Below are 19076 nucleotides of genomic sequence, written 5' to 3'. Positions count from 1 at the left end.
GTTCTTCCTCGATGCCCAAGGCTGATCGCGAGAGGGGACGAGCAGATTGGAGGGCACTGGTGGCACCCCCTGCCTCTCGTCCTCCTCTTTAGTTCTGCTTACTTATTCAGGACTGCGGTGAACCAGGGGTCGGGACACGTAGCCCCTCTGTGGCCTTCTCCTCTGGTAACCGCAGGGCCAGTTAGGATCCTCAGGATAGACAGAACAGTATGGGGGGAGATTTTGGAGCTCCAAGTCGCTCCAAAGCCGTGTGGAAATGTATGGGGTATGCGTGTCACTACGGGAAGTGGGCATGTCTGCCCTCCTGGTGCTCTCTGAGGAGTATTCGATGGGAGCTGGCCGGGACACAAGGGGGCTATCTAGGACGATCCGCTAAGATACGCAATGGGAGGCTACTGTATTTTCTGAGGACTTTTGTAAGTTCTTGGTTATCGTTATTTTATGTCTGGCGGGATCTTGTAGTCCCTATTCCTTTCTGTGCCCTCCCCACCTCTCCCTCTTCCTATCCCTACACCCATGCATGCGCGCACACACGTCCTGTATGTAAGTCCTATGTGTGCACAGCAGAGACTAGCAGGCCAGTGGTCAAAAAGCAGAGGCAAACTGCTCCGCCTGCCCCCGGGGGTGTCAGGACTCGAGCCTGGGCCAAGGGGTCAGGACGCAAGCCTCCCGCACCCGTGCAGCATCCGTGACTATCAGTCCTTTAGCTGAGGCTGAGCCCTCTGCAGTCAAGGACCTCTCCAGCTTTTAAGAAGACTCATCCCATGGGGCGCCTGGGTGGTGCAGTCGGTTAAGCGTCCGACTTCAGCCAGGTCACGATCTCGCGGTCTGGGAGTTCGAGCCCCGCGTCGGGCTCTGGGCTGACGGCTCGGAGCCTGGAGCCTGTTTCCGATTCTGTGTCTCCCTCTCTCTCTGCCCCTCCCCCGTTCATGCTCTGTCTCTCTCTGTCCCCAAAATAAATAAACGTTGAAAAAAAAAATTAAAAAAAAAAAAAAAAAGAAGACTCATCCCATGCCCCGGTGCATGAGCACTCCTGTGGCACTTGGGTAAATTCCTAGCAGTGCTATTGCTGGGTCGTAGGGTAGTTCTATTTTTAACTTTCTGAGGAACCTCCACACTGGTTTCCAGAGCGGCTGCACCAGTTTGCATTCCCACCAGCAGTGCAAGAGGGTTCCCATTTCTCCGCGTCCTCGTCAGCGTCTGTAGTTTCCTGGTTTGTTCATTTTAGCCGCTCCCGATGTTTACAGCAGCGCTTTCAACACTAGCCAAGTTATGGAAAGAGCCCAAATGGCCATCAGCTGACGAATGGATAAAGAAGATGTGGTTTATGTAAGCAATGGAATACTACTTGGCAATGAGAAAGAATGAAATCTTCCCACTTGCAGCAACATGGATGGAACTGGAAGGTATTATGCTGAGTAAAATAAGGCAGTCAGAGAACGACAGATATCCTATATTTTCGCTCATATGTGGATCTTGAGAAACTGAACAGAAGAGCATGGGGGAAGGAAAGGGGGAAAAATGGTTACAAACAGAGAGGGAGGGAGGGAAACGAGAAGAGACTCTTAAATACAGAGAACAAACTGAGGGTTGATGGGGTAGTGGGTGAGAGAGGGGGAAATGGGTGATGGGCATTGGGGAGGGCACTTGTTGGGATGAGCACTGGGTGTTGTAGGTAAGTCAATTTGACAATAAATTATATTCATTAAAAAAAGGGAAAAAAAGAGAAAATACTGGAGAAGAACTTTGTTGTTTTTGAGTTGAAGAACTCCTTCAACAAGATAAAAGTTGTAACTTATAAAGGAAACTAGTAATAAATTCAACGTCATTAAAAATATAAAAAAATAGGGGCGCCTGGGTGGCTCAGTCGGTTAAGCGGCCGACTTCGGCTCGGGTCATGATCTCGCAGTTCGTGAGTTCGAGCCCCGCGTCGGGCTCTGTGCGGACAGCTCAGGGCCTGGAACCTGTTTCGGATTCTGTGCCTCCCTCTCTCTCTCTGACCCTCCCCCGTTCATGCTCTGTCTCTCTCTGTCTCAAAAATAAATAAACGTTAAAAAAATGATTTAAAAAAAATGTAAAAAAATCAAATAAAAAAGAAGAAAACTCATCCCACTGTGGCATAGCTCTGTTAGGGATTTTTTTTTTTTTTTTTGAACGTATTCCCCCGAAGGCGGTCCTACTCTAGCCCTTCAGCGCACAGGCAGAGTCAGACCTCGTCCTTGTGTGGAGAGCATCGATGCTTGAAGGCAGTTATCCTCTCTCAGAGCCACGCGTCTTCCAGGCTTGCCACCCCCTTGGTGCCAACACGTCTGCGGATGACGCAGCCTCTGAGTCTGCCTAACGCCGCTCTCTCCTCCGAGTCTGCGTCCAACTCTCATGCGGTGTGGCAGTCCTCACGCTGAACAGCTGTCCCGGGGCTGGCTAAAGCAGGACTGATTTCCGTTTGTATCATCTTTTAACTGTATTTCGTTACGCTAACTTTTCCAGCACTCACATCAGTCATACCACTGACTTCTTAAACTTGTGGATGTGTAAAGTGTCTACCCCAAACAGGCCTTCCCCACCTTGTACTTTCCCATCCTACCGTTTCTGTGGGGTTCAAAGCAGGATCCGCTCTAAGTTAGCGCTGGATTTTATGTAGCTAGTCCCGGGTCAATGTTTCCGCCTGTCAGGATTGTTTAGAATCTGATTGCATTATCCCCATCAACCAACAGCTTCAGGTCGTCTGCAAATATAAATATTCCTCCTCCGTCCATATCCAGGTCTGTGCTAAAATGTCCCGAGCCCTGTGGCTCCCCACTAGAAACTGGGTTGACTCTGATCCTTAAACAGTATCTCTGGGTGGTTATTCGACAGTTCTCATTCTATCATCTTCCATTAGCATCCACCTGACATTTCTCCATCTCGTCCACGGAATAGCAGGAAGGCTTTGCAAATGAACCCCCTTGTGGAATGTGGGCCTACTGGGTTACCACAGTTCCCCCGATCTACTAACTTCGTCAAGAAGGGACCTTGATTTGTCCTTAGCCTATGCTGGTTTCTTATGACCATTTTGCTCTCAGTATTTTTGCCCCGGGTTGGTCGCACAGACTCATTTCCCATTTCCTCAAAAACCATGCATGTGATTAAGCCACTCTCGCTCTATAGATATTCTGGTGTATGTTTTATCCCGGTCAGGACACGGAGTTATCATTCCCTTCTGATCTTTTCACCAGCCTTTGGTTTCTGCTATTTCTTGCCTAATTTTGTTGCATCTATTTCAATCCAGAGATCACTTTTTCTTCTTAGAGAAGTCAAAATTAAATAGCAAAGAACCTGACTTTCTCTGACTCGTTTCTCCGAATTGCACTATAAACAGTGTCCCTGTTTACCTTGATCTTCTTCTTGCCCCAATCATATTTTATTTATTTCTAAAAACTTTTTAACGTTTATTTATTTTTGTGAGAGAGAGAGAAAGAGCGCAAGTGGGGGAAGGGCAGAGAGAGAGGGAGACACAGAATCCAAAGCAGGTTCCAGGCTCTGAGCTGTCAGCACAGAGCCCGACACGGGGCTCGAACTCACAAGCTGTGAGATCATGACCTGAGCCGAAGTTGGAGGCTTAACTGACTGAGCCACCCAGGCACCCAACCCTAATCATATTTTAAAAGGACCCTCTTTTTTTGTGGCTGCCTGCATGATAATGATGATGATGGTGGTGATGATGGTGGTGGTGAGGGGGATGGTGACAACAATGACTTTTTGGGAAGAATAAGTTTGTCCTGGGCTTCAGCTCTCCTGGCACTATTCTTAAGTTTGAACCATTTTCCTACCTTTATCACAGGTAACCTTCTCATCTTTTTAGCCTCTGCGTGTGATCTTTCAAAATCTGAGTCTACTGGAGGAAACGGCACTGGTCTGCACTTTGGGGAGTTTTCCAACCGTCTTCTCCATCCGGCCAGGTGGCTTGAAGTAAATTCCACTGACAGCCCTTCCTCCCTCTGTTTATCCCCACCCACATTCCTATACAGACAGTATCTCTTTGTATATACATCTTTCTATACGGAGCCCCCTTCCTACCAAGACTTTTTTGGGGAGTAGGATACACCCTCCTATCACCATATCTGGTCCTGAATCAGGTGAGGATTCAACAACGATTTTGCAAGTACTTAACAAATATTTGCAGTATACTCACACAGGCTTACTATGTGCCAGGCACTAAGTCTTGAAGATTTTTACAGCCATGGGCATAATGCTCTGTGTTAGAAATTCTGCAGTTCTTTACGATCCTGCTCTGTGCCTGGATAGGTAGACACCTGAGGCCATCAATAGCCTTTCTGGTCCTCCCTCGGAACACTTCCTTATATACATCATGAGGCATTTCTTGTGCCGTTAGCATTCCTTCAGTATCAGACTGCCACTCTCCATAGTAATAGGTTTCAAGGATTTATCTGGGTGTTTTCCCTCCATATTCGGTTCAAAGTCTTATTTGTTGAGAAGGGCCTTGCCATGTAAAATGCTGTTTCTGGCCCGCGGGGGTTGAACAATCCCATAACTTACCAATGCTTTAAAAAGAGGAACCTAGCCCCCGTGAAATTTATCCTCCACTTGAGGTTCTCTGGTTCTCCAATATTCCTGTGCCTGTGAATCCTCTGGGGATGTTGTTAAGAATGCAGACAGGGTTCCTGATAAGGCTGGAAGTCTGCATCTTTACAGGAAATCTGGGACAGGGATGCACAGTCCCGGACCCGGAGGAATCGCATTATCGATGCCTGCTCTCACCTCTGCTGTTCCCACTGGCCCTCAGCCCTACACAGCCAGCGTTTTGGCTTGTTTTTGCCTTGAATGTCTGTGTTTCTCCAACAAGCGGGTGGCTGGCTCCTGCCCCGGGCTGAAAGCAGATTCTTTTTTGTGTCTTGCCTCCTTGGGAGTCCTTAGTGTTCTGTACTCCAGCTGCAGAAGGACTGGCTTTCCTTCATGGCATGGGCCCCATCCCGTCACCCACGCATCATTTTCCCTGTGTCCCTTTCCTCTCTCTCCTCTTGACGTGGGTTTGAGCCCTTCCACCTTCCTGGACCTCCGTACTTCCTGGTTTTTTCCTGCACACCGTCACTTTCTCTTACAACTCTTTCACTTCAGAAGGAAGTATCTTTGCCATCTGTCTGCCCCATCCCATTGCCCAGACATAATCATGTACATATTATAGGCACGTTTGGCCCAACTGTTAGCCGTGCTCTCCAAAGGATGGCTTGCAAATCCAAGGCAGAAGGGGAAAGAAAAACCTCCACAAATTTTAGAGAATTGCCTGCTGTCCCTTGTGTTTCAACCTCTGCTGTGGGCACCACCCCTTCACGTAACTGCAGGAACCTGGGTGTGTCCCTGGTCCTGGCTTAGAGCCTCTAACCCAAAGCACACCTTTGGCCCAAGCCACCCATGTCACAGTATTTGATCAGCAGGCACTTCCCGTGGGTGGCTAGACTTTTAATAAACACCAAACATATGCTGGCTGTAAAGAACTCGGTGTTAAAAAGACACTTAGCTGCAAAACGTGCCCCTACAGACCAAATATGCAGAGTGCTTCAGACCTAAATTAGACACAGACATGACTAGCTCTGTAAATGAAGCTTAGGGACCGAAAGGATCATGAATGAACACGTCAAATAAAACAATGACGGCAGGAGGCTCTCTCTCTCTCTCTCTGGAGGTGGGTCCACAGCTATAAGGACAGGCTTTGGTGCCCCCCTTCCCTCCCCCCTGCCTTCTTCTATCTTCTTTCTTCCCTCCCACATCCTTTCAAGCTTAGCACTGGCCCTTTACAGGCTATTACCCGGTAAATGACTTTAAGAATCCTGCTTATGAATATTTAGATAAATGCTCAGATTCTCCCCAGCTGTCATGCTTATTGACTTTGAAATGGTTCCAGTTCTCAGGGCTCCCTCGGAGCTCACGTGCTGACCGAAGTCCCACACGAACTGATTTAGCCCATAACATACTCTTCATCCCGCCTGGGCTGCCCGCGCCACTGGGCTCCTGGCCTGCGTGGCCCTGCCCTCTGCCTCTCCCCCCTCCCTCATAGGGTTTCGGGCTCTTAATTTCATTTAACCACATTCGAGCTACAAAATACAGCAGGCACGGATGCAGGCAGGGAAGGGGGGGTGGTGATGGGGGAATCTAATTTACCGCTGCCATGACTACAGATGTGAAATGAATCTGTGAACCCGTGATGGATCAATCTCACGAAGGCGGGATTTAAATTATTAATAACGGCAAGAAATGCTATTCAGTGTTCCGTCCCAGGATCCTAGAGTGAGGGGACTTTGGGCTTCATTGGGTAGAGGATTAAGATTCTCAACGCAATCTTGCCAAACTGTCTCTGGAGTGTCTCCAGGTTGTGGCTACAAAAGTTCACGCTGCCGATGATTTGGGCTGGTTCTGAATCCGGGCTGGCTTTGCCTGCCTGCTGAGACAGAATCCCATTTGCCACTGTCCACGTGACCATCCGGATACAGCCCATCACCCCGAGGAACCAGTCTGTAATCTAGGAAGGTAATGGCCTGTGTCCCCGAGGGAAATAGGGCCTGTGTTCATGTAGAACGGGAACAGGAAGGCTAATGAAAAGAGAGGGGAAGATTGAAAAAGGTATTTGTTCTAGCACTTTGCTGATGCTCTTTCTCTGAGGGGGGTCTGGGCTGGAGGATGGGGGTGGCAGGGCTAGTAGAGGAGTTTAACTTTTTCCCTAAAGTACCATATCGAATGGCACGGGAAGAAATATCTGTCATTAGCATGAGAGGCAATGCGGGAGCCCCGCTCTTTCGCACGCACGGAATGCATGCCCCCTCCAGCCCCCTGTGTGATGGCCAGCAGGGGGCAGCTCCCCTTACCCAACTTACTCTCATAGATCCATTCTGTCTGCGTGCTCTCGTCATGCCAGGCCAGAAGTTCTCCATCTTGCTGCACGGAGGATGTGGAAGGCATCGCATCATGGTATGGAGACCCGTGGGACAATTCAGAGATGAAAGGAGGGGCGGCGTAGAAGGTGGTCCCCTGAGCGGGTTCCCTGTCAGAAGGGAGCACAGGGGCGGGTCAACTTCCACACAGGGGTCCGGGCAGGCACTGGGTTCTATGGCCTGCTGGGAAAGTGGGGGTGGGGTGCTACCCTCCGTCTCCTGCAGACTCTGCCCGTCCCAGATGGTGGATGTCGCAGGTTGAGAGGGACCAGCTTGTAGATGATGGTAAATAGGCCCATGAGCCATTCCGGGCGGCGTAGCCCCACGTCGCCAACTGCTGCTTCGTTTGGAGTAGAAGTCTCTACGGATGCCTTCAAAGACCAATGGGCCAGGCTTCCATTACTGACACTCTAGTGTTGCAGAACATTCTCTGTCCTTCCTCGTTATGACCCTGCGCATTTCAGTGGCCCTTTCTGCCTCAGAAAGAGTGGAAAAAAATACCAGAGTAGATGCTGCAGCTAAAATCAAGCCCTGAGGCCTGTCCCCTCTAGTCTGCCCACCACAGATACCGCCATTATGGAGAAAGGTTTCCACAGGGCCTGATGACAGAGCAGTGGCTGTGAGGCGGAGATCCTGCCATTTGACAGCTTAGTATCAAAAGGGACAACCCCAAAACACCACAGCTGTGTGCTTCCTCGGGAATCTCTGGCTTTTAAGTGGGAACAAAAGCCCATAATTCAAAGGGATGAGAGGGGTCTTTGGGGGTATTTCAGCCCTGAGGTCACCTCATGTAAACCGGTCGAATGGCAGAGACAAGCGTGAGGGACAACGCCAACCCAAACGGGTGGCGACTGGGATTGGTAGACAAAGCACGGACTTCGGTGCCAAACGACCCGAGCTTAAATCTTGGCTCTTGCACGATTGTGGAGTAACTTTGGGTAACCTGCTTAACTTCTCTGGGCTTCGGCTTCTGCACCTTTCTGATAATCATACCTCCCTCATAGGTCCCCACCGGTGGGGATGAGACGGGAGTGGGCAATGTGGTCTTGGCTGCTGTTGTTCCTACTGGGGAGGTAAGGTCCCAGAAGGTTCTTACTGGGTTCGGTGGCCCTTCAGCGACAGGCCTGTTCCCTGTGTGGGTCAGGGTTCCCCTACGCAGAGGGGGACAGGGAGGGGGCTGCATTCTGAGGCTGGGGGGTGAAGAGGTTGAGGGAGAGGGGACGAGGCCACTTGCCTTACCCGGGACGCTCAGTGCCTGTGGGAGCTACAGACAGATCTCGTTTCACTTCCCAGGGACCCGTGGGAAGGCCTGGGTCTGTGCCAGCCTGCGGCTAGGGCGAAGTGGCTGTGTTCTCAGGATGCGCCATTAAAAAGGAGCAGTGGGGTCAAGTGGCAAGATGGCAGATCCTAGATCAGGTGACCACAGGGATCGAGAACTAGGGGACATAGGTAAGCTCTTCAGGCGAGCGTCAACCCTTGCCCTGTTCCGGGCCTCAAGGCCAGATCAGGAGACTCTCCTGGGCTTTATCTTTTTAGTGGGATGATGCTCGTCCTGTCTCGCTCCCTGGTGACCCCGAGAGGTAATGCAAGTCCCCATGAAAGGACCCCGAGAAGTCAAAGCAGCCAAACACGACGAGGGGGTTATACTTAAGGTAATGGTGGCCCTATCCGGCCATTGCCATCGCCATGTACATTTACTCAACGTCCTCCCTGCCACACCTGCCTTGGGCTGGGACGGTGCAGGGTCTCTGGGGCACCTGTGGAGGCGGGGCTGGGGTTCTGGCCTCCTGAGCCAAACGCCAGCTCCCTGCCCCGTCTGCAGTGGAAGGGTTCAGGAAGACCCATGTGCTCGGGGTGGGGGACCTTCAGGGCATGCGTGTAGAAGCGGGAGAGGGAGCCTTCCTGTTTATCAGGGACCCACGAAACGCTGCTGAACCTGAACCTGCTTCCTTTTCCCGCCCCCTGCCTTAACAAACACATATGGGCGTAACACGTCCTGCCTGAAGTGGTTTGCACAGTTTCAGTGTCTCAGCAACCTTGTGCCAGGAAAAGCCAGGGGCTCTCTGAGCACCCATGGCCCAGACCTGGACTCTGCGAGCCAAGCCAAAAAGCGTGTGACAGACACAGGTGAGGCCCCAGGGCCCCTCCGATCCTCATGCACTCCTCGGTGACAGGAAAGCCACTCAGCTGGAATATGAATAAAGGGCTGGAAGGGTGCATACGTTTAGGTCAAAGCTGACCAGGAATCATGCCTCTTGTCGCAGGCGTGCTAAGTTTCCATGCGGTGGCTCCTGGGGAGCAGGCCAGGAATGACAACGAGCCACAGCGCTTACTGAACACGTCGTGTGCACTCGGCACGGTTCTCAGGGAGCCCTTTTATTTTTTAATTTTTTTTTTTAACGTTTTATTTATTTTTGGGACAGAGAGAGACAGAGCATGAACGGGGGAGGGGCAGAGAGAGAGGGAGACACAGAATCGGAAACAGGCTCCAGGCTCCGAGCCATCAGCCCAGAGCCCGACGCGGGGCTCGAACTCACGGACCGCGAGATCGTGACCTGAGCTGAAGTCGGACGCTTAACCGACTGAGCCACCCAGGCGCCCCCTCAGGGAGCCCCGTGAGTTACTACTCCTTTCATCCCGACCACAGCCTCATACGGCTGAAATTCTTACTGTCCCCGTTTTATGAAGGAAGAGTCTGGGGCCGCAGGAGATTACGTGGCTGCCCTGGGGGCACACAGCTGGCTGGGTGGAGCCGCTGACATTCGAACCCAAGCAGCCTGGTGCTCGAGTCCCTGTTCCAGTCACAGCCTTTCCAGTGGTCCCTGCCACATTGCTTAACACGCTGTGGGTGTCAGCAATGGAGGTGAAGGGGCCTCGGAAGAGCCCCTCCCTTTGAGGTGTTGCTTCGGTGGAGGCGAGGCCGTCAGACCCACAGTGCTCAGCCTCCCGCAGTGTGCAGCCTGGAGCGCAGGACCCGGCGGGCTCGCGGGGCTGAGGGGTAGCTCTCAAGTTGTAACCTGTGGGCTCCGAATGCGGATCAGCAGGTCTCCTTCCTGCCTCTCACCATAACCGAACTGGCCTCGTGCTTTCTTTGTATCTAATGCCAACCCACTTCACCGGTGGACACAAATGTCCCCCCGCCCCCCCCCATCATCCTTTGGGGAGGGATTGTGGGGGAGGAGACACAAGGACAAGGCCTGTGAGTGGGAAGTCGGGGGTACCCCCCACCTTGGTTTCTGCAGAGCTGAGTGCATAGAAGGAGGCATTTACATGCCTGAACGAGGCAGATGGCAACTCTCTTTTGGGCATTGTGTTTACGGTGAGCACGGCCGCAAGCCCCTTGCCACCTCTCCCAGGTTGAGACCTTGTCTGCGGACTCAGATGGCACCTGCCCTTTCCTCTCTGTAGTGCTGGGCGTCCAGGAATCGGACCTTGGGAACTGTCCCTCACCCTGTGAGTGGCCGAGTGGCAGAAGGCAGTGGTGGGAGGTCCTTTCTGTGTGACTCCCCAAGACCCCCGTCCCTCCACTGCAACCCCTCCTTCTCCAGGGGGCCTGTCTCCTGCACCGCCACCCCACCCCCCTACTCCCCGGCTTCGGGACGCGAAGGCTCCCGAAGCAGCATCCCTAAGCACGAATTTCCATCTGATTTAGCCAAAAAGAAAACTATTACCTTGTAAGGATAGGCAGGCTTTTCCATGAATACATCATATTGAATTCTATTGGAAAAAGAACAGGACAATATTGAAAAAAAAAGAAGGCATCTTTTTTTTTTTTTTTTCTTATTTAAAAATGTGTGGTCGGGGCACCCGGGTGGCTCAGTCGGTTGAGCGTCTGACTCCAGCTCAGGTCATGATCTCACTGTTCGTGAGTTCGAGCCCCGTGTCAGACTCAGTGCTGACAGCTCAGAGCCTGGAGCCTGCTTCGGATTCTGTGTCTCCCTCTCTCTCTCTGCCCCTCCCCGCTCATGCTCTGTCTCTGTCTTGAAAATAAATAAAACATTAAAAAAAAAAAGTGCTGTCAAGTATGTGATGCTGGGTTTGGGGTGGAGAGGCCCCGATTTGTAGAATTTTTCTATTTTTACTTGTCGTTAGTATTGTCTCTGTTAATGGTTTCCTTTAGAAATTACAAGGTTAGGGGCGCCTGGGTGGCGCAGTCGGTTAAGCGTCCGACTTCAGCCAGGTCACGATCTCGCGGTCCGTGAGTTCGAGCTCCGCGTCAGGCTCTGGGCTGATGGCTCAGAGCCTGGAGCCTGCTTCCGATTCTGTGTCTCCCTCTCTCTCTGCCCCTCCCCCGTTCATGCTCTGTCTCTCTCTGTCCCAAAAATAAATAAACGTTGAAAAAAAAAATAAATAAAATAAAAAAAAAAAAAAAGAAATTACAAGGTTAAATTTCATAAAGTCAAGGAGAACTCAAGAAGATAATGTTCATGAAAGCATGGATTTTGGAAATTCAAGTTTGCTTTGTTAATCTTCGGGTTATCAGACAGGTCTCCTTCTGTCCCGAGGTGAAGGCTATCTGTACAGAAGAGGTAACTGGGGTTCAGAATATTAATATTTTAATACGAGTATTAAACATAACATAAATATTAATTAATATACATGTTAATATTTTAATATTAAAATATAAATATTTTACAATTTAGTTTTAATGTCAAAGAGGCTGTTTGTGTCATTTAATTACCCATTTGCCTGGAATGATACGTTAGGAATTTCGTGCACAACTGGGATAAAATATGCCACCAATTCTCATAATAGAGACCGGTAGAATGGAAGGAGGAAAGAGATAACCAGAATTTGAAGTTTGGAACTTCGATGTTCAACACTTTTCCTTACCCACAGTTTACCCATGAGACAGAGTACTATTGAGGAATATTACTAGGATGTTAAAATGATGTCTGCAAAAACCAAACGACATGGGCAAATGTTCAAGTCACGGCACGGTTACAAAGTAAAATACAAAGTTGCACGTACCGTATGTTTAAAACAGTGAAAACAAACGAACTACAAAACAAGGAGCACCACCACCACCAAATATAGAAGAAATAAGAGTGGAAGGACAGAATAAGAATCACTAAAAAGTGAATCAGCTCTATTTATATTTGAATGTTGGTAGAGTGGACAATGTTTTGCTGCTCTCTGCTTTTCAAGTTTTCAATTAAAAAAATGAACAAAAGCAAGGGGCGCCTGAGTGGCTCAGTTGGTCGAGCACCTGACTCTTGATTTCAGCTCAGGTCTTGATCTCAGGTCGTGGGATCGAGTCCCGCCTTGGCGTCTGCACTGAGCATGGTGCCTGGTTGGGATTCTCTCTCTCTCCCTCGCTTGTGTGCTTTCTCTCTCTCAAAAGCAAACAAACAAATAAACAAAAGTAGATTTTAGTTTTTTTAATGCCATTCTCCTAAAAATAAAATATGCACATAAGTTATTAAAAAGCCAAAACAAAGAATGAAAGGAGGAAGGAAAGGAGAAAAGACAGAGGTGATTACAAGAGGAAGAGAAGAGAAGCCTTGGGAGCCTGTCCTGGTTCCTTTAATGGCTTCCCGTGACCGTGGAGTAGTCACCTACCCTCTCTCTGACTCCAGGTTCTGCATTTGCAAAGTGGAGACAAATAATGGCTGGGAGAAGTTAAGGGGACAAAGATCGTGAAATATACAACACACGCCGATGCCACTGCGCTGCGCTCCTGACCTCGGGCAAGACACATAGAGAGACACGTACAGAAAGTGATGCTGTTTGTTCCGGAGCAGAGTGGAGGCTGTGAACGACTGGCCTTGGGGCTCAGCAACTCCCTCACCAGTTCCAACTCAAGGCAGGCTGGTTGCAAAGCTCTGTCACCATCTGTGAAGTTTCCTGCCTGACAAATTGGCTGGCTCTCCCGTCCCTGCCTTATCAATCAATATATTGCAAACCTTTCTCCTTCAGTACACAGAAAACTGCTGGGTACCCTGTTGGAAAGGGTTGTTGGGGCAACTCTTAACTGGAAATGGCCACTGAATGATAATAGCATTTGGGCCAAACGGCATCTGGAGCTGTGGGAGAGGGGGTCGGGGCAGCGAGGGTAAAGAAAATCAAATCCGGAAGATTACGCGTATCAAAATACAATTGGGCAAAAACATTATGAGTCAAAATTAAAATACTGCGACAGCTCTACGGTATTAATTACCCCTGAGCAGAATGCATCTTCAGGAAGTTCTGGGGTTCTAAAAAAACCAAACGGGGCCTCATTATGGAACAGTTTCATGTTCTACGACGGCATGATAGTAACATAGATGGCACTTCCTTCTAGCACCTCCTGCCCACGTGAGATCAGAAGAGCATTTTTGCACCTCACAATGGAGGTGGGAGAGCTTTCAAAGCATTTTCAGATATACTTTTTCACTTACATTTTGCAACCACACTGTGAAGAAAGGTAGTTTTACGTACAGGCAAACTGAAACTTAGAGAAAGTTAAGTGATATGCCCAAGGTCAAAGGCGGCCCCACCATGTGCTGAATCATCTGACCCTGACATCACACCTACAGCGTGGACACCCACGGTTTACGGAACCTGCGTGGAACCTCTTGGGGAGATCAGTCACACAGAGCTATTGATTATTCGGTGGCAAATGATGCCGCGTTTATACTCAAGTTGCTCATCTAATTTTATTGGATTTCCCCCACAGACCGTGGGGAAAATTATTTCTTTTTTTTTTTTTTCAACGTTTATTTATTTTTGGGACAGAGAGAGACAGAGCATGAACGGGGGAGGGGCAGAGAGAGAGGGAGACACAGAATCGGAAACAGGCTCCAGGCTCTGAGCCATCAGCCCAGAGCCCGACGTGGGGCTCGAACTCATGGACCGCGAGATCGTGACCTGGCTGAAGTCGGACGCTTAACCGACTGCGCCACCCAGGCGCCCCGAAAATTATTTCTTTAAAGAAGAGAGGAGGGTACAGGTTGTTAGTATGACCCTACCCTGATTTATCCAGGGCAATGGGAGTCTCTGAAATTGACCAGCCTGCCGAGTAGTTAGGTGGGGGGCACAGATCCCTCCCACACCCCAATCCATTGAATCTTCTCTTTTTGTTAAGTCCACTTCACAAGCTGAGTGGGTGGGGTGTGTGGTGGGGAGAGTATAAATTACCCTTCACAAGTCAATGGTAGGAGAGTCATGGAACATAACACAATACACAAATGGTAATAGTAAAAGGAGCTAACACTTGCCTAGGCTTCCGATGCTATGTGCCCGGCAGAGTTCATAATGCTTTACATGATTTAATCCCTTTAATCTTCACAGATATCCTATAAGGTATGTCTGTTGTTATTCCTAATTGATAAGAAAACCAGCACACAGAGGGCTTCAGTGACTTGCCCAAGTTCACGCACTAATAAGTGGGAGAGATCTGACATGCCAGCCTAGGCAATTAAGCTCCCGAGAGAGGAAGAAGACGGTGTCCTTTGTGATAGACTCACATCTACCACCAGATAGACAAATAAATGGCACGCTGGCTTCTCCATCCTCTTGGGCGAAACGGGGCCTCAGAATCTTTCTCAACATAGTGCTCCAGCACTAGTCTCTAGTAATTAATCCATCAGCCTAAGAGAGGGGAGCCCGTTTTGTCATTTCCAGGGCTCATTTTATAGGTGCCAATTCATTTATAAAAATATCTTAAAGGACAAATGCTGGTGTGTGCATGTGTGTGTATGTGCATACGCGTGCGTGTGTGTTTGACTTTATGAAACAAACGACATTAAGCTTGATTCAATTTGCATTTACTGAGCATTTGCTATGGGTCTGGAAGGCATTCTTGTGCCAAGGGCTAAGCCAATTTATATCTTAAAGGTATTGGTGGAATATTCCACATAAGGAAATATTGATGTAAATTCTTTTGAAAAGTTCCAAATCCTGTTGTAGACCCTTTTTAATGTAACCTGTTTTGTGCAGCCTGGCGCGGTACCCTGGGTTTTCACAGACCAAAACATTCTTCCATGTGCCTTTCAAGGCATTTAACATTCCTCTACAGTTTTGCAGTGCCTCTCCAAATTTTGCTAGCAGGGCATTTATTTTCAAAGCTTTTGCTTTATACACAGTTCCATTCACTTGACAACATTGTATTTGTCCTACTCCAGTGGGTAATATATTTACAAAGGCCCAGTGCATACAGGGAACATGTTAAGAATGCTTGATTCATACTGTGCAAAAGAAATGGTCTGAATGCTATTTTTCAATCCTGGAATTACACCTGGTATTTGAACAGCAGGGATATTAGGATTCCGAGAGGGAGAGAGGCACACACAAAAGAGAGTTTCCCAGCAATAGAGAATTATCTCTCCAGTGCCCTAACTAAATTTCTTCGGGGGTAGCAGGAATCTAGGATGAGGCATCTGATTTGGTGAAGGGGGATGTAAAGGCAAAAAATGCCTGTGTGGCTGCTGAGAACACCCAGGTTTTGGATGCAGGCTGTGTGTAATCAGACTGGGATTTAAAAATTGAAGCTGCCAAAAAAAAAACAACAACAACAAAAAAAAAAACCCAAACAAACAAACAAACAAGAAACCAAAAAAAAAAAAAACAAAAACAAAACCCAGAAAACACAAAACACAAAACACAAAATCAAGCTGCCTGAGGTGCTTGCAGTGGGTAACGGAACCAGATCCGGAAAAATAATGTAGTTCTATTTCTAGGTCAACAGTAAGATGACGCAGAAGACCTGGACGTTTAGCTTTCTGAACGTGGTTGGATATATGAGGCCAAGCGGTCACGTCAGCAAGGGAAGGCCCCGCGCAGGCCCGCGAGAAAGTGCGTATCAGCCGCTGCCAGCAACGGCACAGGGAGGCCAGGGCCAAATAAGAAAGCCCAGTTTAAGGAACAGGTGCCGGTTGCGGGAACCGTGTTGGAAAAGTGTCAGCCCCAGGACGAGAGAAATCACTCCAGAGTTAAATACTCACCGGCAGAGTAAGATGATGCCTTCCGGGGACCTACTGGGTACCCTGAGAAGCATACTAGTGTCTGTGGACCTAGCAACAGATTGTGGGATGTATTCTAGGAAGTAACTGGAGGTCACTGATATAACCGAGCTCTAAGGATGTTTCTCAAAATGCTGTTTGGAAAACAAACGTAATGAGTAGAAATGCACTAATGATAGTAGGGAATCGATTGGAAATATCACGGCTTGCAAATACAATCCAGTGCAATGCAGCTATTAAAATGATTTGGAGAAAATTTAATAACATGAAATGATATTCCTAGAAGTATGTGTTTATGTGTGATTGCAATATATAAATATATAAATAAATGTGCCTTAAAAAAGTAGGTTACAAACACTTTATAAAGCCTGGTGAGGGTATAACCAAAGTGGGAAAGTGATTATTCCCCTCTGGATGGGAGGGATTTTTGCTTTCTTCGTTTCGCTCATATACAGTTTCCCTAACGTCCACAATAAATACGTGTTATTTGCGCAATAAGGAAAAGATACAAGTTATGGGCTATATTCTGCTCGTTTTGTTTATGAATAGGTGCTTCATGTTCGTTAAGCCTCTCTGCTCTGTGGGCACCGTTCTTGGGGACCCAGCTATTGAGATTGGGAGAACCTGGTCAGGAATGAGTGTTCCTACCTGTAGGCACTGAGGGCAGGATTGACAGATTGAGCCTCGGCTCTATCTCAAGCTTCATCTTTTTTTCCCTGGGCGTGGTAGTGGATGACAGTTGCTATCTTTTAAAATTTTGTTAAAAAAAATGTTTATTTATTTTTGACAGAGAGAGAGAGAGACAGAACATGAGCAGGGGAGGAGCAGAGAGAGAGGGAGACACAGAATCGGAAGCAGGCTCCAGGCTCCAAGCTGTCAGCACAGAGCCCGACGCGGGGCTTGAACTCACAGACCGTGAGATCATGAGCTGAGCTGAAGTCAGACGCTCAACCGACTGAGCCACCCAGGCACTCCACCAGTTGCTATCTTTTAGAAGGCCCTCTTCCGCATACCCGTCCCAGATACTCTTCTTCACACACCTACTCTTTTCCCTTCAGATACTCTCCCTCGTCCAGATACTCACCGTCTTCCAGATACTTTCCCAACAGATACTCTTCTTCCAGGTCCTTTTCCTCCTGTAGATGCTCTCCCGCCTTCGCATACCCCTCTCCATACAGGTACGCCTTCCCCTTCAGCAACTTTTCCTCCTCCAGGTAGTCGTCTTCCTCCAGATATTCCTCCTCTTCCAGATACTCTTCCTCTTCAGGAAATAGATAGTCTTTCTCTGAACACTCTTCTTCCTCGATCTCCTCCTCCGAAGATATGGTCTGTGTGGAATTCTGGGACGTTGTGGCAGAGCGAAGGGGTGATGTTCCTCTTGATGACTGATCATCTTCAGCAGACATGTTGGGGCAGCATTAAGTAGATGAAACCCTGCAGCAAGCCGCAGGCGGTCACTTCGCCATCCTGGTAACCAAGAGAGGAATCAAATCCCATTAGTCGGTAATCGCTACCGCATATTGATTTATATCCATTCGTGTTCGCTCATTTCATTCAGTAGTGTTTGGGTGGCCCTTTGAATGTGCACGTCGGTATAGAGCGGCCCGTGAAAAGGCACAAAAAGGGGAACAGAGGTTTTACCCTCCAGGAACGGGTAGGGGAGATCACACCTGAAGGCAACACCTTTGCAATTACTGCACAATATGAAGTGAGCCTGGAGGGCTGGAGAGTGAAGGAGTGATTCGGCGTTTAATGGTACAGTCATCAGAGGAGACTTAGTTATTCATCAAGAAATATTTGTTACCACAATAATCAAGAAGAGGATGTTGGGATACCTGGGGGGCTCAGTTGGTTCAGCATCCGACTCTGGGTTTCAGCTCAGGTCATGATCTCACGGTCCGTGAGTTGGAGCCCCGCGTTGGGCTCTCCGCTGACCGCGTGGAGCCTGCTTGGGATTCTCTCTCTCCCTCTCTCTGCCCCTTCCCCTCTCGCTCGCTCTCTCCCTCTCAAAATAAATAAGCAGGAAAACAAGAAAAGAGAATGGCTCGCAGGAGCTTGAAATCTGGTGAGAAGAGGAGTCATGCAAACAGGTTTCTAGACACAAAAAGACACGTGCAGTGGGCGAGGTACAGGCAGGGTGGTTACAGGCACAGTGGCCGGGCCTTGGTCAGCAAAGGCCCTTCTAGTTGGAGGTCTGCCGGGCACGTGGTCACGGCCACCATAGGCACGGCCTCTTCGGCTGGAAGGCACACCCGCGGTGAGTTTACTCAGCAAACAGTTATTTTTACGCCCCAGCTTGTACGCAGCCGTGAAGCCTTTGTCTTGCCATTCCGTCCATCCTCTCCCACCCCGTTAGCCTCTCCTGTAACGCTTACACTGTTTCTGATTATGTTTCTGTGTTTGCTTGTCCAGCCTTTCTTTTCCACTACGCTGTGTCTCAGTGGCAGTGACCTTATGTGACCTGTTCCCCGCTCTACCTCCAGTGGTTAGCTTAACGCCCGGTGCTCGGTAAACGTCCAATAAATATGTGACCGGTGACTGAGTCAAGGGCAAGAATAGATGGCTCTAGAGCAGCGTGTCCCAAAGTTTTAAAAAGGGTAATATTCATTCTGCACAATGGAATGAGCTGAAGGAAGCAAACTGCCCAGAACCTTCCTGTTTGCTCTAGGGATTTAATGGATAAATATCTCAGTCTACCTTTCTTTCAGATCTTAGACCAGGAAGCTCTGTTTTCGGGAACCAGCGCTGAGATCACAGGATCACTTGCTAACGTGTGTGCACCATGATGCCCAAAATAGGAAGACCGACGTGTAAAGACATTCATAGTGGGCCCGTGGGCTTGTTTATCTACTTTTAGGGTTGCTAGAGCCCTTAGATGATCAGATTCTGATAGGATTAGCCTGGGGCAGTGTGGTGAACCGAGGGGGTGCTACCCAGACCCCTTTCAAAGGACTTGCTGCCGGCTGTGGAGACTGTGGTCTACAGACAGCCTCCGGCCGCCCCGTCTCTCAGGAACTGCCTCGGCTGCAGAGCTGCCTTCCAGAAGTCATCCAAGAAAGTCAGGCCGACTCAGGCAGGTTAGCTTTGACAGGCAGGCTTGCCCAGCCCGGTCCACAAGACCATTCCCTCCGCCAGTCCTTCCCCGCCCTTTCTGAGGCGTCGGCTTATATTTCTACTGGTTGCACCTCAACGGTCCGCATCTGGGAACCCG

At 49.1% G+C, this 19076-nt stretch overlaps 1 protein-coding gene across 1 annotated transcript in view; it reads right to left on the bottom strand.

Annotated features, from left to right (window-relative positions):
* Positions 1-17271, bottom strand: part of ERICH6B (glutamate rich 6B) — a 56494-nt gene extending 39223 nt beyond the window's left edge. Inside the window, exons 1-2 of the mRNA XM_047074843.1 lie at positions 16910-17271; positions 6799-7033 (exon numbers count right to left, since the gene is read on the bottom strand). Coding sequence (XP_046930799.1) covers positions 6799-7033; positions 16910-17271 — 597 coding nt within the window. The remainder of the gene's footprint in view (positions 1-6798; positions 7034-16909) is intronic.
* Positions 17272-19076: the final 1805 nt, after the last annotated feature.

This window comes from Lynx rufus, unplaced genomic scaffold, assembly GCF_022079265.1.
Source record: "Lynx rufus isolate CCGP_SWC_20201006 ecotype Redwood Valley unplaced genomic scaffold, mLynRuf1.p SCAF_1, whole genome shotgun sequence".
NCBI classification, from domain to species: Eukaryota; Metazoa; Chordata; class Mammalia; order Carnivora; family Felidae; genus Lynx; species Lynx rufus.
Note: the sequence above shows the minus strand (reverse complement) of the source record. Positions and strands in the feature narration are given on the sequence as shown.